The sequence below is a fragment of the Cheilinus undulatus genome, linkage group 14, assembly GCF_018320785.1.
Source record: "Cheilinus undulatus linkage group 14, ASM1832078v1, whole genome shotgun sequence".
In the NCBI taxonomy this organism is placed as follows: domain Eukaryota; kingdom Metazoa; phylum Chordata; class Actinopteri; order Labriformes; family Labridae; genus Cheilinus; species Cheilinus undulatus.
This window is the reverse complement of record NC_054878.1, coordinates 9300748-9323500: the sequence shown is the minus strand read 5'-3', so window position 1 is coordinate 9323500 and position 22753 is coordinate 9300748. Positions and strand designations below refer to the sequence as shown.

At 39.8% G+C, this 22753-nt stretch overlaps 1 protein-coding gene across 3 annotated transcripts in view; it reads left to right on the top strand.

The window, feature by feature from the left end:
• Positions 1–22753, top strand: part of ankrd6b (ankyrin repeat domain 6b) — a 75557-nt gene that overhangs the window by 25163 nt on the left and 27641 nt on the right. For 2 of the 3 annotated variants that reach the window (XM_041804999.1, XM_041804997.1), the window contains exon 2: positions 8716–9037. In XM_041804999.1, the coding sequence (XP_041660933.1) occupies positions 8912–9037 (126 nt within the window). In that variant the 5' untranslated portion in view covers positions 8716–8911. Of the gene's footprint in view, positions 1–8712; positions 9038–22753 lie in introns of all 3 variants that reach the window. The other variant, XM_041804998.1, reaches the window with a different exon arrangement.

The window sequence follows — 22753 nt, the reverse complement described above, 5'->3', positions numbered from 1 at the left end:
GAGCAAAGTTAACAGTTGGGAAAAAGTGGTTGGTAACTGTTGAGCTTTGTAGAAATGACACCACATACAACCCCAATTCCAAAAAAGTTGGGACACTGTGTAACATGTAAATAAAAATGGTATGCAACGACTTACAAACCTCATGAACCCACGTTGTATTCACAACAGAACATAAACAACATAACAGGTGTTGAAACTGAGACATTTTAGCCTTTTAAGAAAAGTATTAGCTCATTTTGAATTTAATGGCAGCAAAACGTCTCAAAAAAGCAGGGACAAGGCCATGTTTACTATTGTGTAGCATCCCCTCTTCTTATAAAAACAGTGTAAACATCTGGGAAGTGAGGGAACCAGCTGTTGGAGTTTTGGGAGAGTGATGTTGTCCTATTCTTGTCTGATGTAGGATTCTAGCTTCTCAACATCCTGGGTCCTCTAAGCTAGATTTTTCATTTTATGATCCTACAAAGGATTTCTATTGGTGAAAGTCTGGACTTCATCTAGTACCCGGACTCTCCTACTGTGAAGCCATGCTGTTGTGATGGATGTGATATGTGATTAAGAATTGTCTTGCTGAAATATGCAAGGATTTTCCTTGTTGTCTGGATGGGAGCATATGTTGCACTACAACCTCGATCTACTTTTCAGCATTGATAGTTCCTTTCCAGATGCATAAGCTGCCCACGCCATAATGCAACCCCATAAAATCAGAGATGCAGGCTTTTGAACTGATAACAAACTGGATGGTCCCTCTCCTTGTAAGTCTGCGGCGTTCATGGTTTCCAAAATTTCAAATTTTGATTCATGCGACCACAGAACAGTTTTCCATTTATTCTCAGTCCATTTTACATGGGCTTTGGCTCAGAGAAGACGGTGACTTTTCTTGATCTTGTTCACATATGGCTTCTTCTTTCCATGATACAGCTTTAACTTGCATTTATGGATGGTACAGTGAGCTGTGTTGACACAGACAGTAATTTCTGGAAATATTCCTGCGCAGAATCATGCCTGATTTTGATGCAGCACAGCCTTTAGGCCTGAAAATCACCATTGCCCAATATTGAACTTTGGCCTTGTCCTTGTGCACAGAGATTTCTCCAGACTCTCTGAATATTTATTGATATTATGTACTATAGATGGCAAGATATTCAAAGTATTTGCAATTTTATGTTGAGGTTTCTCTGAAATTGATTCACAATTTTTAGATGCAGCCATCCTTACTTCTAAATGGCTCTGCCTCTCTAAAATGCTCCTTTAATACCCAGTCATGTTACTGCCCTGTTGCTAATTAACTTAATTAGTTTCAAAATGCTACTCCAGCTGTTTTTGTTGCCTTTTGTTGCCCTGTCCCTACTTTTTTAGATATGTTTCATTAAGTTCCAAATGATTGTTTTCATGTTTTGTTTTGGGTTTTTTTTGTGGACATTCCTGATTTCTCCTCTCGCTCCTGTGTGCCTCCTGCGATTGCATACATCCCTACAGTCTCATGCACTTATGTATGTGCATAAAAGGAGTATTTTTCTTTGATTATTTGGAAAAACGTACACAAACTTCCAGCTTATATGGACATGGCATTCATCAATTTAAGATCACATGTGGGAACAATTCCGCAGTGAAAGAGCACATCATCAATGTTGACATAGGTTTCTCTAAAACACCTTCTAAAGAACAAATTGAAGAAAAAATATTAAGATATTGTTGAATGAGGCCCAGTGTTCTCAGACCTCCTCCCTCACAGAGGAAGGACGGCTTGGCATTTCTTGTCGAGCTGAGTCCCGAGTTCCTGAAGTTTGCATAAAAGCCTGGTTGCCTAGCTGCGTGAAGAGCCTTGGTGTGAGTGCCAGCCTGCTTTGTGTGTCTGTGTGAGAGAGAGACTAAACAGGATCGTCTGCAGAGAATTCCCCCCTGTGCTTCATCGTGTTCAGTTTTCAACCGGCAGGAGGGAGTTTTTTCTTTTTTAATGTTTCCATAGTGAATTAGCTCTCTTTTCAGTGGAAGTGAATTGACCTCTCAGAGCGAGCGTTTTCATGCTTCCTCTGGAATTCCACTTTGTGTGGTCTCACTTCACATTTTTGGAAGAGTTTCAGAGATACTTGTCGAATGTAAACCTTGGGTCATTCTTACATTTTGTAGACTGCAGGAAACCTTTTTATATTCTCTTATTTTGTAATTCAATGTCAAAAGTGCTGTAAGGGGGAGAAAAGTTAAAACTATTCAGAGGGCCCATGACTGACAGGGCTGGTAAAAAAGTATTTTTTCCCATATTAAAGGATTTACTTATTAACAAAAGAGAACACTTTCTTCACACTGTGCTAGTAAAAGGTACGTGTATCTTTGCCCTGTTATACTGCAAAAAAGTGAACTTTCCAGCAGGCTTTGTATTGCAAAAAAAGTCCTAGTCCTACCTTGGCCAATAGCAGGATATATGAAAAGAGAACAAAAGAGAAAGTAGTGAAAGTTAGCACTGGTTAAGCACATCTCTCAGTAGGTCCACTAATGCCCAAGTATCATATGCATGAGTAAATCAGCACTGCAGGCACAATCTCCTCTCAATTTCTCTCTCAAAATCCCTAATGGTACAGATGAACCTCTTTGGGGTGATCTTTTGCACATTTTCATGTTTCAGTCAGGAACACTCTTGACATACATTTTACCATTTTATTACAAAATGGAGATACAGTTTTACTTGGCAGAGAAGGCTCTGCTCAAAAGAAGCTCCCTGGGTTAGTCAAGCAGCATGCTTTGACTTTTCAGGGAGTGCATGGCTAGAAACCCCCATAATGGATAGATACATTAATGACTGTGTGTACTGAATACAATAAAATTAGTTCAAAAGCAATTTAAACATAATAGCATGAATCTCAATATGACAGTGCAACAAGCTCTACGCTATGAAGGAGGAGGCTGGGGTGGAGGAGGTTAAGCTTTGCCTGCAGCAGCAGTGTGGTGCATTAGCACTGATGCAAGCAGCAATTAGTGACAAGTACATCACATTTAAATACACCACTGTGTTGAGAGAAAGAGCTGTGATTGGCTGTGAGAACAGGGAGGCGATAGTTGGGATCAGCTGGCTGTCAGCTGATCACGGCTGGGCGTATGACTACTGTGTCCTGCATGAACTAACAGTGAGCTTCACAAATTTGCATTATGCGTTTGAAATCAACAGATTCCTTATAATATATGAGTCATATGATACCACAGATGTTGCATTAAATCTGAGCCTGCTGGGGCCTTAAAAAGACCATTTTTTTAGATAGGTGAGATACTTTTTTTATGAAATACAAAAGGAAGATACAGTTAAAGGCCTTGTTTTCATTTTGCATTAATAATGCATTTTGTGCAATTGAATACCCAGTGACTTAGCCTTTAGTGTATGTGTCCATAAATGCTGTGTTCAGTGATTACCTGATATCAGAGCTCATGTTCCTACTTCTTGTGCAAACAACATTCGATACATCATTTCTGTGGCTCTATTACTGTGGCTTGGTATCACTATGCTGATGTCGAAGCCCTGGCCAAAGATCCTAATGGCGAGGTCGAGGAGCCCAATAGGGTTGCCACTTCCTTACTGAGGCCCTTGTCAACTGTGGTTGCAGGTCCTTCAGTAAAAAAGCACAATGAAACACCTAGCAATCAATAGCATTGTTCTAATACCGTGCATTGATTACAGGCTTTTCTAAGAGCTTTACAAAAGTTATTCATTAAATATTTTGAATACAAAAGAGTCAGCAGCAAGAGAGCAAAAACCTAGGCTCGAACAACAGCAAAATAAACTTACCAAGAGACTCCAGCAACGACTGGATCACCATCTCTGCTTGCTGGCTGGTCTGTGGCTGTATATGGCGTCCATGCAGTCAAACCACTTCCAGTTCTTTCTGTGGATTCTGCTTTGGCTGTTGTGATTCTTTATTTTTCTATATTCTCTCTGGAGCTTCTTGCATTTGGTCCGGCACTGCTCTGACATCCTCATGAACCCGTCTGCAGCCATCCTCTCTGCCACCGGCTGGAACACCTTCTCGTTTCTCACAGTGATGTCCAACTCCCTCTGCACCTCCTAACTGATAATCCTCAGGCAGGTCTGCTACTCTGAGGTCGTCTATGGAGCCATTTTACACGCTGACATTGTTTTTAGTTTGTAGAAAGTTCCAGATTTCTCTGCTGAAATCCATATGCATGGGGGTTCTGTGTTTTGCTGTCACATGGGTGTCCTTTTGTGTATGTCACTGCTCTCTTTTTGTTCAAACCTTATCTAAATTAATTAATTTAAGAGGCCGTAACACATTCATGAACTGTGCTGTTGCTTCAAGGATATATTAAGGGCAAAATGGTGCCAAATGAAGAGCTATTTGGGAGCCAACAGACCAGCTCTTATGAGTTTAGACGAATAATCCAGATCTCTCAAAAGAGCTACAATTCCCATCACTCCAAATGAGGCTGAACAGACATAAATAAAGCTATGCTTTAGCTTGCTAGTGGAATACAACAGATCACATCAGTTAACAGGGTGGTCTTTAATGTGTGCCAGTACACATTATGTCTATAAAACCAGTCCAGTCCAGATGAAACCACCCCATCTATATGCAGTCTGAGCTAAAGGATATCACATCTTTTCCAGTATAAATTTAAGTGCATCCACACAATGCATTAAGGATCAACACTTGATGTCTGAATGCCTAAATTGGATATTAATCCAGGTTCATGATGGGTCTAAATAGGGCGATAGTTTCATGCTATTTAACTGGACTACTGTCTTTGTATCAGCAATCAAGCAACAGGAGAAAACACAAACTTTAAAGCTCTGTATACTTTAAGAGGAATATTGATTATTCAGCAGTATGTTCAAGAAATACATCACTAGAATCTCCATGTGTAAGCTTTTCACCACATTATGAAGTTTCTTTTTCGTTTAGTGTCAAGAAACTAGGATTAAGGACCCACAGACAGTATTTGAGTATTTGGTGTCTAAAGAAAAGCAGAAATTGTTAACTAGATTACATACATGGTGGCCCTAAGCTGATAATTTAGACTATTTTTGTGTTTTAAAGTCAGAATTTACTCATTGAATGTGATCTAGCTGAGGAGCTGTATCACAGCCACATTTTAAGGTTGGGTTGAGATGAAGAAAGACTTGGGAGTGATCCAGTCTCCTCTCTTTGGAATTGTTCATGTGAGCTCTCAGTGCTGTGAATCAGCCATGTTGTCGTTTGTACCATGTTATCTCCGTGTTTCCTCAAATCAAACACAGTCATTAGAGCCACTGTCAGCACAGATTAGACTCCGGGGATCCGATGGGACGCGTCTCTTCCTCTGCACAGCGGAGACGTACAATCAGCGCTGAGTAGAAAATGCTGTTCGCTGTCTCTCACATCCTGTGTGCGTCTCATGTTACCTTTCTGAAAGTTTGGCTCTGTTAGACCAAGCAGAAATCCGTGATCGTACAGTGAATACTTGTTTTATAGCTTTAGCATCATCACTCTGTTCACTGTGCGTATTTATTACACTTTAAGGAGTAAATTAGCCAAATCTCAGTACCACAACCTCTCCATTACTATTTCTAATTGCATCACCTCTGCAGCACACACAGTCAGAACTAACTGTTGTACCATATAACCAATATTTACATCTTTTTACAGTTAGTAAGGAAACCATATGTACTGATAATAATAATCATCCAAATTCAGGAAAATATAAACCCAGAGAGAAGGTGGGCTTATCTTAACCCTGTCCTAAACACACACATACTGCGACTGAGTCTGTTAGGATTAAGTCAGAAAAATCAAAGGAGTTTCTGCTCGTCTTCAGGAACTGTACCGATCGTTCTTGATGAAACATGTCTCCGTCTCAGGTCTTTGAAGTACTGCTGGATTAAAGCGGGGTCTTCTGTCTTTTTAACATCTCAGATATAAACTGACTGTACTCTGCTGTAGTGTCGTGATCATGTAGAGCACAGTGAGCATGGATTTGAATGTCATGATCTTTTTGTAAACACCTCATAGATCATAAAATGTAATTCTGAACCACCACACAATGTTTATAAAAGTCCCTGCAGGTTATGCTCTGATAATTATGAGCTGTGACAGCACCAATAACATGTAATAGAGGCTCTGCATGTCAGGACTCGCTCACAGCGTCTGCTCTCACTTAGGCCTGATACTTTTGAGTCTGGACTGATAAGTGGCAATATAAAAAAAACTGACAAGAAAGAATCCCAATTATCCAGACTGAACATATTTATGATGCCTCGAGCTGATGGAGGTTTTCATCTGCCTGTTTAACTGTTGTTTCTCTGAGCATTAAGAGAAGGAATATTGAGAGGTAAAGTGCTGGGTTTCTTTGACATTTAAAGCATTTTTGTAAACAGCGTTATGCATATAAATGTTCATATTGAACAAAAAAATCTAATGTGATAGCTTCAAATAGTTTTCACTGACATGGATCAGTTCTAGGGTTTCTGTCAGAAGTCAACCTCAGACTGATGTGCTATTAATCTCACAGAAACATCAGATCTGCATCAACTCTTAAAGGAAAAGTGTTCTACTCTGACAGCTGAGATGATTTCAGTGCTCAGTTTTGAGCCCAGGGCCTTTTTTCCTCTGAAGGTCAAAGTTAAAGCAGCCTCTTTAACTGAAAAGTGAAGAATAGTTTAAGATAAGAGGATCTCTGTAGACGACAGTGAGATGTTTTATCAGACAGGATTACATTCCTCTGAGCTTATCGAGTCTGATTTTCTGTCTGACACAGATATCTGTCTGTCGATGTTTTAATGATAAGAAATCCTGATATATTTGAGGCACTGCAGCCCTCCCTCACTGTTGTCAGATGGAAACCAGAGCCGAATCTCAGTGCTGTCAGAGGAGGATGTTCCTGTGCTGCAGGGCTGAACAAGGTTGGAAAAGTGGCACAAGGATATCTTTTTTTTCTCACACATACAGTACGGTTCAGTAAAAAGCCTGTGTGGATAGACCTCAATCAGGCTTGCACATCTAGACACTGCAATTTTACTCCATTCTTCTTTGCAAAACTGCTCAAGCTATGTCATGTTGCATGGCAATCAGCCCTTTCCAAGTCCAGTCACACATCCTCTATTGGATCAGCCCCTCCAGAGCATTCCCCTTGTTGTGTTTGATACATTTCTGTGTAGTTTTTGCTGTACGCTTTGGGTCATTGTCTTGATGGAATATTAATCTTCCCCCAAGCCATAGTTCTCTTGCAGACTAAGATTATCCTCCAGGATTTTTCTACATTTATTTAGCCCTCTAACTTTACAAGCCTTCCAGGACCTGTTGCTGAGAAGCATCCCCACAGCATGATGCTGCCGTCACCGTGCTTCACAGTGGGAATGGTGTGCTTGAGGAGATGTGCAGTGGTTGGTGTCTGCCAAACATAGCATCATATCTGATGGCCATGTCTCATCAGATGAAAGGACTTTCTCCTACTTGAACATGGAGTCCTCCACATGCCTTTCAGTGAGCTCTTTAATCTGAGTTTTCTTCAACAGTGGCTTTCTCTTTGCCATAAAGCTTTGGCTGAGGAAGAACCTGGGCAACAGTTGCTGTATGCAGGCTCTCCCACCTCAGCTGTTGAAGCTTGTAACCCTTCAGGTGTCTTGGTGGCTTCTCTGACTAATCTCCTTTCTAGCATGATCGCTTGAGTTGTGAGGACAGCCTGTGCCATATTCCTTCCATTTCTTGATGATGGATTTAGCTGAACTCCGGGGATGTTCACTGCCTTGGAATTTTTTTCCCTGACTTTTACTTTTCGGTACCTTTTTCTCAAAGTTTCTTGGAGTGTCTCTTTGTCTTCATGGTGTAATGGTAGCCAGGAATACTGATTAACCAGTGACTGGATCTTCCTCTGGTGATTCCCATTTCATTAATGGTGAGACTTCTAGTGCCAACTGGCCTGACCCCTGTTGAATTAGGTCACTTTAAAGAGCATGAATATTCAAACAATATGTTTTACATTACATATTTTATTTAATCTACATTACTTCGTATAAGTCTGTTTTAACTTGTACATTATAATTTTTTTAAATATTCTTTTAAATAGTCAAATAATATTGACCATGATTGATTTATAAAATCATGAAAAGTTTAATACATCACCAGTTAAAATAATTGTAAATATGACTTTTGTCATAAAGCAGCCCTGATATAAAGAGTGATAAACTAATGCATATTACCCATATCAGCTGTAGCCAAAGCTCTTGTAACATGTTCCTTGATGATTAAAAAAAAATTAAGTATTTCTTATTGCCAAGTTTTCAGCGATTTCTCTGAGCAGATAGCCTGCCCTACTTTCATCTGGGTGTTTCAAAAATGGTGTGAAAATGTGTAAAATATACAAATCCAGAGTCTGAAATTGTTGATTTTTGCATTAAATACTTCCTCATATATACTGTGTTAAACTCAGGCTTTTGCCATGTGTGTGTTTTTTTTTCAAAAGCTCAGTCTGATGGTAGTAATATTGTGATTTCATGTGCAGCCCTGCTGCTGTGTGAGTGTTTTTCTGTGTGTGTGAACTCACAGCAGTACAGCCGGCTCTCTGACCAAATCTGACCCTGGTTTTTTGGCTCTGGTTGCGGATTATTTCAGCGCGGCTCACATGACTCCACGAGGACCGTACGTGGGTGTAACAACCTGGACAGTTAGGATGTCAGAGCAGTCCACCTTGTTTTCCTGTTTTCACTCTGTGTGTTTCCTGTTCTCTTCCCAGCAGCTGAGAGGATGACGGGCATGAATCCGCGCTGTTTGTGGAGTTTGTAGAGGAGGCATAAATCCCGGTGTCGTCTCCGGCTTGTCTGTCTGCAGCAGAGCTCACCATGAGTTAGGAACATCAGAGAGTGTCACCGTTGCTGCCTTTACCCTCCTGTCCTCAGCTCCGTGTCTGACAGCAGCATCACTCGCCCTGCTTCATGATCCAGCAGGATGCGGCTGAGGTCCTCGCACTCTCCGAGCGCCTCCTCATAGCTTCGCATAAGGGACAGGCTGACAATGTGGTCCAGCTCATCAACAAGGGAGCGAAGGTAGCCGTCACCAAGGTGAGTAAGGGAGAGAGACTCATGGAGCTGGTCGTACTTTACTCATCTGGTTTGTTTTTCATCTGGCCTCTTTCTCAATGAGGCTGGCAGAGCATGTCTTTAAGTTTCTTTTTTACTCAGCAAACAGACCTAAATCACAGCAAACCTACAAGAAAATCAAGCTGATTATGAGCTAGGTTCCTAAACCTAGATCTGAAACAATTTTGAAATGTGAGAGAGGCTACACATGAGGACAAATAATGACAGGGTTCACTTTAGAGTTTGACTTTAGAGTAAACAAGCTAAATGTGGCTACATGCTTCATTCATTCTGGTAGCAATGTCAGTCCATCTCCTCTCTTTGTCCCTTTAGTTAGGGTGTTTTACAGGACTCATGTAAGCAGTTGTCACAAAACAACAAGTTTGTCCTCTTTTTCTGACATCTAACTTAAAGCTGTTTCCTATTGACACCATGACTGTGTTTGTTGTGCTTCCTCTTTTGGTCAGCTTGCTCTCTGATTGGCTATTGTTCAGTCTGTTTCATGTCACAATCCAGGAGGTAATGTGTTAAAGAGTAAATCGACAGAGTATTCAGATGACTTTATTTTAGAAAGTGGAAGAGTTTAGGAATAACAGATACTAAACCACATAAAATCACAGAGCAGAATCAGTGCTAATATGCATGGTGCGTAAAATTTACCAACACTTCTCTGATTCCATAGCTGAGTTCTGAACTTGGGCTGAGCGATGGGAGGCTAATGAAATGTGTTTCCATGGCCTAGCAGCTACATACAAGCCTCACGTCACCAAGTCCAATGCCAGGTGTCAGAGGGAGTGATCTAAAGCACACCAACACTGGACTGTGGATCAGTGGAAATGTGTTCGGTGCAGGGATGGATCATGCTTTTCTGTTTGGTAGTCAGATGGGCAAGTTTGGTGGTCCTGGGAGAAAGTTACCTGCCTGACTGTGCTGTGTGAACTGTGAAGTTTGGTGGAGGAGGGATGACGGTATGAGGCTGTTTTGCAGGGTTTAGTCTTGGCCCCTTATCTCCGGTGAAGGGGAATCTTAATGCTTCAGCATACCAACACATTTTGGACAATGCTATGCCTCCAACTTGGTGTCAACAGTTTGGGGAAGGCCCTTTTCTATTCCAACATGACTGTGCCCCAGTGCACAAAGCAAGGACTATAAAGACATGGTTGGATGAGCCCTGACCTCAACCTAGCCGAGCACCTTTGGGTTGAACTGGAATGGAGATTGTGAGCCAGGTCTTCTCCTCCAACATCAGTCTGTTCTCATAAATGCTTGGGGAAGCATTCCAAGAAGAGTGGAGGCTGTTAGCTTTAAAGAGGGGTCAACTCCATATTAAAGTGCATTTATTTCAATACAATAACATCACAGTCTCTGTTGGTGTAATGGTCAGGCAGCCAAATACTTTTGTCCATATAGTGTAGTTAAAATTGTATTTCATTCTCTTTGATAAGAGTGGTGCAAACAATCAGTTAGCAGATGATTAATTTGCCTTGAAACTGATACTGGTAGGAAATGAGTTGCACTCTGACTAGAAATGCAGATTGTCCAAGTTACTCAAGCTAATAATTTTAAAGACTATACACAGCAGAAGTACAGAAAACTAGCCTCCAGCATGTATTTAAGTGCTCTGCACAGGCTCCATTACAAGTCCTATCCTGTGTTTCTATTCGCCAGTCTGGGGTCCTTCATTTCCCATACATGAGCTGTGATCCTCGTTTGTACCAACTTTTATGTAACAACTAGGTTATGGTGTAACAGCACCCTACATAAATCATAATTTTGCCACATTTGCTCATAAATACACACATTTTCATTTGCATTTTTTGGGTTGTGTTTATTAATCGTTTTAATTCAGGAGTAGATTAGATTATTGCGTTTTATTTTGAATCTGTTTTGTTTGTTTCCCCCTTTTTGTTTCACATTTAACACCACAGGTTTTAATGAACGTCAATAAAAGAATCTTAGGATAATAAATTGGGGGACTTTATGTTGCTTTTCTTGAAGAACTGTCCTGAACTTTGACCCCAAAAAACAAGGTACAAAGAGAACCGTGACCTGAACATGATTGTGAAGCAGGCTGAGGAAGGAAGCAAAACAACCACAGCAAATTAGTTTTTCCTCACCTCCATCTCTCTCTGTTTCTGACTTGGTTTTTGTGTCACATGGCTGATTTTGAAGTCAGGCTGAATTTCAGCTCAATCATACTCTTTTTACTTGGCACGCCAGTAGATCATGGCCTGATCAGCTGCCTCTGATTGGTTGGATGAACTTCTGGCATGTTTTAATGTTGTAAACTCTCAGCAAAGCAATGAAATGATTCCTCATATTCAGGGTTAAAGATAGTTTGTGTTTGTTGTTGATGCTGAGCTTGTTTCTGTGTATGTGCGAGAGTTTTTCTGTTTGTTTACAGCTGGTTTATTTGTTTGCTGATAATTGACCTTGAGTTACCTGTAGTTAATGAGAAACAAGTCAAAGTGTTCTCTTTCCTGTAAACAGCCTGTTTTATTGTGTCTGCATGTTTTGGTGTCATTTTACTCCCTTTGTGTCTCTGAGGTGTGTGACTCATTGTCAGGTGAATGTCGGCCAGGTGAGTGTTTTTAGGATGAATGAGGAGACAGACGATCACTTGAATTCAAACTGTTGTTCTTACGCCCGAGCACTGTTGAAGCATATGTAAGGGTCTAAATTAGTTTTATTTTAAACTGTTTTTGAATTATTACATTGAAAGTATGGTGGTGCTGATGGGCAACTGCAAACAGTTTTCTAATCACAAAAAAATGTAAAGAAAGAAAAAATATGTTAACAGTGAAAATATTTTTTAGATTGCAAAAATATATCCCAAAAAACATTTTGTGTGATGTAAAATTATTTAACATGGTTAACACATTTCAATTAAGCCAAAAGTATGAAATCAGTAAAAAAAAAAAAATATATATATATATATATATAACAACCTGTGAAACATTTAACAAAATGTAAAAAAACATTATTACAACATACAAAAACAGTAAAAACATTACTGAAACACAAAAAATGTTAGAAAATTTGATTTATCAGATAATCAGAAACAAAAAATAGAAAAATATTTAATGGAACTGAAAAGATTGTGAAAAAGTTTAGCAAAAGACAACAAATAAATAACAGTTGGTCAATTCTTGCAAATTAAAACATTTAAAAAACTTTTTAAAACATTTATGAAAAGCAAAAACAATGAATGAAACACAAAATGTATTTAGAAAAAAATAAACAAAAGCCTTTGACTTTATGTACACATATAATAACAGTATGATTATTTTATGAAATGCAAAACAAAAACACAAACAGAACAATAAATTTTCAAGAAAGTGTTGTTTAAAATCTCAAGAATCATTTTTTAAGTTTATTGAAATTGTTTTTGTATTAAATCAATATATTTTGCAGTTTGCCTTTAGGGCTTCCATACAGATTGCTTCATCCTGCAGTCATTTAATAGATTGTCATTTTTGCAGTGTAATCTGTGAATGGAAATACACTAAATCAAGCAGGTCAGCTAAAATGTGTTGTCATTTCACTGACGGACTCAGATTTAAAACTTTGTTACAGGAAGGAGCTTTGTTTCAGGAGAAGGAGCTTCTTGATAAAGAGGAAGGGATTTTTTTTAACCAACAAAACACAAATACCTTTGCAGGACACTGAATTTGCAAGTCCACTACTATATTGATTACTTTTGTTTCTACTTATTTTGTTGACTGTTTCATTCCTGTCGTTGTATTAAGAAGCATCTAATGAAACTCTTTGTCTTGTATTCAGTGCCACAAATATCTGAAAGAGGGTCCAGGTTAAAAGAACTGTTATTGTCTTTAATACAAACATATCCTGAGTTACTAACAGAGTCTGTTTGATCACTTTCAGCTTGTGAGACATCAGATGTGTTTTTTCTCTCGATGATGTAAATCTTCTTGTCCAGCAGCTCTGTATCTGTGAGCTCATCTGCAGCTCTTAAATCAATTAGACACAAAACAGAGCATGAACGTGTTAGCAGCACTAACGTATGAACACAACCTCCTCCTGTTTAAACGTTGTAATGATGAAAAGACATTCAGCTGCTCCACGTCCAGCCAACAGGATAATTTACAGCCATGTTTTCACTCTTTGAAGTGACACTGGAGCTGCTGCTCCAGGCTGTCTCTGTTGTGTGGGTGTATCGCCGTGTATAATAAGTTTGAATTATTCTTAGATGAGGATGCTTATCTTGGATCTTTCTCTAATTAGTGGGTATTTGTTTAGGAAATTATTTATGATGATGTTTACAAGTGAGTCATGGCTTGGCTTGACTCCATTTTGGTACCAGGCACTTCTTTACTTCTTTTTGCATTAAAGTATACTTTAATATTTAGGATGTCACAGAGCAGCTGCACCAAAACCACCATGATGTAAAAGGCATTAACTCAGTTCTGTGTCAGTTCTTTTTCATGTCCAGGTGTTTTACTAAACCCATCCTGTCTATTCATCTTCTGCTTTCCTGCCTCTCTCTCTCTCTCTCTCTCTCTCTTTCCTGTTCCTCTCTAGAATAAAGGTAAGAAGAAAAAAAACTCTCACTAAACAAACAGAGTCACAGCTGAGCTGCTGTGTAAACAGATGGATCATTGTAATACACATAGACTCCTACACTCCCCTGAGGTCTGTCTTCGTTGTTTCATCTCTGCTCTCTCATCTTGTGAACACAGCGAGGTTCAGAGATCACTGAGCATGAACAGGAAGTGATGTAACACGGCTGCATGACAGTGTGGTTCAGTGACCATGCAGAACAATCAGCAAAAGTCACATGAGTTCTTCCTAGCAGAGAATGCTGCCACAAGGGATTCAAAGGAATCAATAGCATCAATAGGAAAACACAACGGCTAACTACAAGAGGAAAAACAAGTAAGAGGCAATGATTCATGGTTCAATAGTTATTTAACTTTTGATTAACTGTCACGTCTTGTCGTGTACAACAGCACTGGTCTGGAAGGCCTTTTAACGATCACATTTAGAGAAAAACTGTCACGCAGCCACTGTTCATTTCTGCTGTAGTGGGCCCTTTAGTTCTTCTTCGCTGCTCTTAAATTGTAGCCCGTACATGATGTGCTTTCTGGCTTATAGCGCTAACATTTAGCATGGCTAAACAAGGCAAAATAGAAAGCTAAACCAAATTATATCAGATTGGTGCATAAACTTGTGTACTCACCGATACTAATACCTACGTTTTAAGCAGTATTGGACGTATTTCTGATGCTGTTGTTATAATCAGAACAGCCCTAGTCTGAGCTGGGCTTGTGATCTCCAGTGAGGGGCAATCTTGGTATTCAGCATACCAAGACAGCTTGAACAATACTTTGCCTCCAACTTTGTAGCAGTTTGGAGAGGGCCCTTTTGTATTCCAACATGACTGTTCCCCAGCACACAAAGCAGGGACTATAAAGACATGGTTTGATGAGTTTGGTGTGGAGGAACTTGACTGGCCTGCACAGAGCCCTTGCCTTAACCCTATCGAGCACCTTTGAGATGAAACAGAGATTGTGAGCCAGGCCTTCTTGTCCAACATCAGTGCCTGACCTGATAAATGCTGTATAGAGTGAATGGGCATACTTTCCCACAGAAACACTCCAAAATCTTGTGGTTGGCCTTCCAAGAGGGTGGAGGCTATTGTAGCTGCCTTTACAGTTACATTTGGAATAACAATCACATGGCCAAATACTTTGGTCTGTGTGGTGCAGTGGACGTCTGTTTTCAGTATGGGCATTTCAGACCAAAAAATCTACATGTTGCCCCTTTAAAGTCAAGATAGAATTTTAAGTATGTAGCCATGATCTGCTCCTTCTCTATTGTTTTCAGTGCTCTAGCTCAAACCGCAGCTTCCAACCCTTACTGCCAACTTATGTTTTCCCAGCAGGTCGCAGAAGTTTCAGAACTGTGTTTCTTGTCAGGGTTTTAAACAGGATTTCAGTTCAACAACAAGATGATTATTGCAGTATTGCATCATCAAATTCAACTTCTGCCCCTTTCTTTTCCAAGATAATTTAGTTTTATCAGATATCAAAGGACAATCTGCATGACTCTTTTTGAGCTGGACAGACGACTACTGGACCCCATCAGTAGAGATAAAACCAGACGTTCTCTGTGGGACAGGAAAAGATGGAGATGGAGCGGATCACACCAGTAAGACAGTTCAGGCCTACATTCAAACCTGTTTGTTGTAATGGTATATATTTTCTACACAGTTTCTCTGCAGAAACAAACAGAGAAACTCACTAAGCTATGCAGATCTCTGTATTCAGCCTTCTTGTCTGGATGTTTTTGTATCATGTGCTTCGTGTTTTCTGTTCTGGCTCTGCAAACCAATTTTCCATGAAAACATGAACACATGGCATCATATTGTCACAGCTACAACAACATGACGGGCCTGTGTTTGTGCTGCTCGCTCTCATGGCTCAGAGCTGAGCGGCTGTATTTGGTGTTTTGGCTCAGAGCCAGTATAAAGGCTTAATCCGGGATAAAAAAAGAGGGCAGAGTTTGATATGAAAAACATTCCTCTGCTCACAATGTGGGAATATTTCTTTAAGGCTGAAGTGATGAATGAACTGAGACGGAGAGTGTAAACAGACGTAAAGAAATGGAGGCAGGGAGGATTAAGGAGGACTAAGATGAAGTTAATAATTAAAACATGTGCAGAAGAAGAAAGCGAAGAGCTGAAGGTTAAAAGTTCAGGATTTTACCGAGGCATGGTTCCATGCCGGGAGAGACTGCAGACAAACTGACAGGCTCAAAAGACTGATGGGACATTTCCTTTTTGTATTTATATTAGGATCGTCATAATGCCTAGATTTTAGACAAAAACCTGTTATGTAAGACTCAAAGTTAGATTCAAAGGTTTACTGTGGTATTCAGTGCTGTGAATGTTTTTTTTTACCCCTTCCTGATTTCACCATCCAAACCTATATGGCTATATGTGAAAGAGTCATTGCTCCCTAAACCTGGTTGTTCCAGCCTTGGTGGCAACAGCTGCAAGCAAGCATTTGCTGTAACTGGCAATGAGTCTTTCACATCACTGTGAGGAATTTCGGCCCACTCTTCTTTACAGAATTGTTTTAATTTAGCCCCATTGGAGGGTTTCCCAGCATGAATGGCCTGTTTAAGGTCATGCTACAGCATCTTGATCTGTTTTAAGTCCAACTTTTGGTTAGGCCACTTCTTTTCAATATTCTCTTTCAGGATTTTCTGATGGCAGGACATTCTCCTCCAGGATTTTCTGGTAGAGAGCAGAATTCATGGTTTCATCAATTATGGCAATTGGTCCAGGTCCTGAAGCAGCTAAGCAGCCCCAGACTACCACACTACCACCATCATGTTTGCCTGTTGATATGATGTTCTTTTGAAAAACTGTGTTAGCTTTAGTCCAGATGTAACGGGACGCACACCTTCCAGAAAGTTCAACTTTTGTCTCGTCAGTCCACAGAATATTTTCCCAAAATTCTTGTGAATCATCAGGATGTTTTAGTCAAATGTGAGATGATCCTTTGTGTTCTTTTTTGTCAGCAGTGGGTTTGACCTCTGAACACTCCCATGGATTCCATTTTTGCCTGGTGTCTTTCTTATGCTTCAGTCATGAACACTGACCTTAACTGAGTCAAGTGAGGCCTGCAGTTCTTTAGATGTTGTTCTGGGTTATTTTGTGACCTCCTGGATGAGTCCTTGATGTGCTCTTGGAGACATTTCAGTAGGACGTCCACTCCTGGGAAGATGCACCACTGTTCCAAATTTTCTCCATTTGTGGATAATGGTTCTCAGCAAGATACACTGGAGTCCCAAAGCCTTGGAAATGGCTTTGTAACCTCTTCCAGACTGATAGATATCAGCAGCCTTCTTCACTTTGTCAGACAGGTCACTTTGTCTAGATCTAACAGGTCTGGCAGTAATCAGGCTTGTGTGGGTGTGGCTTTTTCACACAGGGCTATTAATACATTTAATCATCACTTAAAAAACAGCATTTTGTATTTACTCATCTTTTGCTAATATTTGTTCTGCAATCTGAAATAAATTAGTGTCACAAATATGCAAAAAAAAAAAAAAGAAATCAGGAATGGGGGAAATACTTTTTATAGCACTGTGTATTCTATGAAGAGTAAATGTGACACCAGTAAGAAGTGTGGACTCATTGATCAAGAATTAGTGATTTGATGCCTCTATTAGACAGTTTGGGCAGTTGATACAATCAGAAATCAGGCAAGGAGACTGGGGCACAGCATGGAGGAAATAAGCCACAGGTGTCAGATCCAGGCTGCCTGCTTCAGGACTTAAAGCCTGTGTATGGTGAGCATGTGAAGTAGTTTATCAGCCACTGTGGCTCTGCATGGATTCTATCAAGCCGAGGAGTTACAACCTTACATTGAGGGCCTAAAACAAAACTTTCCAAACATTATTTCCTTTGACACAATGTCTCCTGACAAAATATCTCAGTGACACTTGGAGTACATTTTTTAAGATGGCCTGGAGATGAAAATTAATTGTTGAACCTTAAACCTTATTGTTGTATCCACCTTATTTCAAAATTATTTTGCTGTCAGTAATATTTCTTAAAGAAATAAAGTGGTATTGGCCAAAATTGATAACAGCATGTCAGATTAGGAAAAACTCCTGTATCTGTATCTCTATTAAAACCAGCACCATCAGGCCTGCAGTCAGTCGAGGGTTAAAGAGTCTGCTACCTGATGTTTACCTGATCTCGGCTCGTGGCTCCTGTCCAGGTCAGGCCCACTGAAACTCAATCTGAGGAGCACATAAATGGAGACCGAGCCGCACCCAAACAAAGCACCGACCTCCTCAAAAAAAAAAACCTCAAGACCTGAGGTGTAATACGGCTGGTAGTTTTGTGTGAAAATAAACACTGTTTTTGACACAACACAGATCAACAGAAAGTTTCATATTCCTTCAAATGAATCAAAAGTCCACAACAAACTACAACGCTGTGAAAAAGTCTTTGCCACCTTCTTATTTTTTCAAACATATATGTCAAACTTAAATCTTTCAGATCATGATACAAATTTTGATATTGTGCAAAAATAACCTAAGTGAATACAACAAGTAATTTCCCACCCCCTGTTAAATCATGAATTTACTGTGATTGTTCTGTCCTTTGTAAAGTCAGTGAAGTTTAATCATTAGACTGCCCCCTGGCGTTGAAGTCTGGGTATGCAGCCTGAGGTAAGTTTTGTTTTTACACTGCCCCCTCCTGGTTGAAAAGAGACCAATGACCATGCTAGTTCATATTCATGACAGCAGTTGATTCACCTCCTGCAGGATTATCTACACTATTTCTCTGTGAGTATGCTATTTTTATGCTTTATGATAGCGACAGAGGCAGACGGTCATGTTTGGGTTCATGCTTCTTTTTAGTTGGCAGAGTTTTAGCTAGCAGAGCTGTAAGCTAACAGCATGACAAAGCATTTTGAGTTTGCTAATTATGGTGTTTCACTGTGCCTTATTTTCTGTGTTTATTATTTAAAATACACAGTGTAATGTGTGCTTTATTGCAGTTTCACATGTAAAAGATGTATAGATATATAAAAAGATATAGAGAATATAATTAAAATGATTTCTTTAATAAATGACAAGAAGAGTTTGCTAAGCCTTGAAATTCTTGGGGGATTTAAGTTGTTAGCTGACTGTCTAGCTTTAAAGATTGACTACTGGTAGTGAGGACAGTATAGTGATTAGCCACATGTTTAGGAAGGTTTAGTTCAATCTCAAAAAGCAACACATCATGGCTCCATCTAAAGAAATCCAAGAACAGATGAGAATCACAGTCATTGACATCTATCAGTCTGAAAAGAGTTACCAAGCCAAAGCTTAAGGGAGTCCAGAGAACCATGGTGAGAGCCATTATCCACAAATGTAGAAAACTTGGAACACTGGTGAACCTTCCCAGGAGTGGCCTAACAAAATGACTCCAAGAGCAATTCAATGACTCATCCAGAGGTCAGATAAGAAGCAGAACATCATCTAAAGAACTGCAGGCCTCACTTGACTCAGTTAAGGTTAGTGTTCATGATTCAATCATAAGAAAGACACTGGGCAAAAATGGAATCCATGGGAGGGTTCAGAGGTCAAACCCACTGCTGACCAAAAAGAACATGAAGACTCATCTTACATTTGGCTAAAACATCGTGATGATTCACAAGTCTTCTGGGAAAATATTCTGTGGACTGACAAGACAAAAGTTGAACTTTTTGGATAGTGAGCGGCCCGTTACATCTGGCATAAAGATAACACAGCATTTGATAAAAAGAACCTCATACCAACAGGCAAACATGATGTGGCAGTGTGATGGTCTATGGCTGCCTTGCTGCTTCAGGACTTGGACCACTTGCCATAGTTGGGGGACCCATGAAATCTGCTCTCTACCAGAAAATCCTGGAGGAGAATGTCCTGCCATCAGTTCAAGCTCAAGCGCTCTTGGGTTCTGTAGTAGGACAATGATCTGAAACACACCAGCAAGTCCACCTCTGAATGGATTAAAAAAAAAAAAACATGAAGGTTTGGAGTGCCCTCGTCCAAGTCCGGACTTAAATCTGATTGAGATGCTGTAGATGCCCTTGAACAGGCAGCTCATGCTCAAAAACCTTCAAGTGTGGCTGAAATCAAACAACTCTATTAAGAAAAATGGGTCAAAATCCCTCCACAGTGATGTGAAAGACCCATTGCCAGTTATGAAAATGCTTGCAGTCGTTTCTGCCAAGGGTGGAACATCCAGTTAGTAGCTTTAGGGGCAATTACTTAGTTATAATGTTTGAAATCTTTCCGACTATTTAGACTGAATCAAAATCTCAAGAATCAGAGTTTGAGTTTTTCAGCGGGGGAAACCTCCAGCATCTGTGTGACCAGATATGACCTGGGATAAGTGGGGTGTTTTTTGGTCCATCCTTTAAGCTTTCTTAAGGTTAGTAACCTTTCTGCTGTGGGGTCTACAGGTCCTTATATTGGCAGGATGCAGAGCTGATCCTCTGCTCAGCTCACATGAACAGCTGTGCTCGTTGTGCACTCGTCTCTTAAACCGAGCTGGATTAAGGATTTGTTTGTTTTCCGTTGACTCATTACTGAGATGGATGGTTCAGTGCAACAGATTGTCTTCAGTCATGCCATCAGTGATGAGCTCTGTTACTTACTCTGCAGAGATCTCCGACTCAGCGGGCGGCTCATTCTGTGTGCGAGACTGCAGGGGTGGGTTTCTTTACTCTGTATTTCCATTTCATTTTCTACTCTTTTTGTCTCTGTGCGTTTTGTGTTTGATGTCTTGAATCTGTCTGTGTCTGTGCTAGAGTTTCTACTTTTTTGTCAGTGTTTTAGAGCTTCATCCTTTCATTTCTCTTGAGCAGGATATCTCAAGAATGCCTGCAGAGAGTATATTTAACTTTAGCAGAAACATCCGCTTTCATTCATAGATGAACTGATGTAGATTGAGAACTTTAGAGAGCTTGTGGTTGGGGAGGGAGCTAAAAAATTGTATGTGACATGTTCGAACCTCTGAATCATGAAGCTGAAGGAAGCCCCGTCCTGTCAGTGTGAATGAGAGCTGGGAACAACAAACTCACAGGGAGATTAACTTCACTTTCTGACAAGTTTTTGTGAGATTTAATTGAGCTGCTAGCCTGTCTTTTACTGGCATTCAACCTACTCAAACTGAACCAATCAACAACCTTTGTAATGGTTAAAACTAAGAAGAAAGTATCTTGTAGAAGATATAAGAGCACCAAATAATTGGGAGCTTAGTGGAAGTGACATTGAAGTTGTACAGTTCCTCTGTAGCTCAATATTAGCTTTGTACCGTCATCGATTACATGTAAAGTTTGTCAACTGAAAGAATGATTAATGTTGCATTAATTTGTGAAGACTATCTTGCTAAAACAAGTGCATCCTTATTTATTTTTGCCACTGAGCATATTTTCAGTAATAGTCTAAAAACCAATTAGGAAAAACACCTGTATCTTGAATGAAGAACTTTTATTGTAATGTAGTGTATTTATGCCTTACAGTCATCTTACTGAGTCGACAGTGAAATACATCATAACATGGCATGTTTACTCCTGTGAGCCTGGCACACATTACAAGATAATTGTGCTCAGTTTTGGCCCTGATTCCCTGCGTTCATTCAAAGTCAGCAAAGGCCCAATTATCGAATGTTTTAAGGATTATCCTTCCAGATTATCCTGTGGTGTGCTCAATTATCTTCCCTTCTCCAACCTGCTTGGAAGACGATCAGAGCCTTTCCAACTGTATATCGTTAATGAATCAAATTCAATATTCTCAAACAGAAATCCTGATGTGTGAGAGGAACATTGAGGACAGCTGAGCAAGCACTTCTGGGAATGGGATGATAGCAAATCAGGGAGAAAGCTGATCGAAGGAGGAAGCACAACAAACACAGCCATTGCTACTGCAATAAATGTTGAAGGACAGCTACACATGTTTAGCTTGATTACTCTAAAAGTTACATCCCACCACACAAGATTAGCAGTTTTGAGAGTGGAGACTTTGGTTGTTGGTGAATGAATCTGTTTGTCGTGTGATATGCCGTGTTGGTCATCTCGTTGCACACCACTCACTAAGGAGTAAATGGTTAAATGCAACATTATGTCACTTTGTGGGGCCTCACATTAAGTAAAAAAATAAGATTGAAAAATCTTTGTAGTGTGCCATCCAGGCTTTAGTTAGCTAATTGAGTTTTATCCTGTTGGTTTAAACATAGGTCTAACATTGGGATAATATTTTTGACCAAAAGGACTCGCTACAATGTGTGAGTGTGTTTACAGTGGTTGCTTTTCAGTAATAACTTTCAAATTAAATCATTCCTGCAACACTATTGTATATAAAAGACATGGCAAGACAGCAAAATTGGATTAAAGCCATACAACTGACTGCATGTTGACCTACCCCAGATGTTGCTGGACATTGCTGATGATGCTGTCAGATAGGTAGCTAAATAATGTAAAAGACATGGTAATTCTTGGCAAATATTTACATTAGGTCAGTGTGGCTGCTGTAGACAGCCATTTAGTAATTGACATCTGCTTAATTTCTTTTCATTTTCTATTCTTATTTTAGATAGAACTATTATTTTCTTGTGCATTTGATAAATTAGTGCTGAGGTACTTTTCTAAGACTAATACTTCCTGTACTTTGCCATGTAGGATGTCTCCCCTCTGCATTTCATTATAAACTAGAAAAGCACTCGGAGAGCGCAGACCTCCGCCATGAGCCCTATCTCCCAGTAGTGAGTAATCCTTTAAAAAATTCCTGTATCCAGACAGTGATCCAGATCACTCCCAAAATCGAATCAGTTCTTCCTTATGCCATTTCGGATGGTAATGACCCAGTACTACTAACCATGTATAACTGTAAACTTTACCTGAGCATGAAAAAAGTTAGACAGTTTCTATCTAGCTGGTATTGACATAGATTTCAACATTGTAAAAATAGTTTTGACCAATGGGACTACAATGTGTAGCTGTGTTTACCACAGCTGCATTACAGTGCTAACTGGCAGGACTGATGCATTTGTGAAGGCTAACCTTCAACACTATAGCCTACTATTGTATGTAAAAGACAGGAAGAGGGCAGAAATGGGTATAACAGAAGAACCAAATGGACAAACACTAGCAAACACAAGTATATTGATTTTCAACTTTCAAC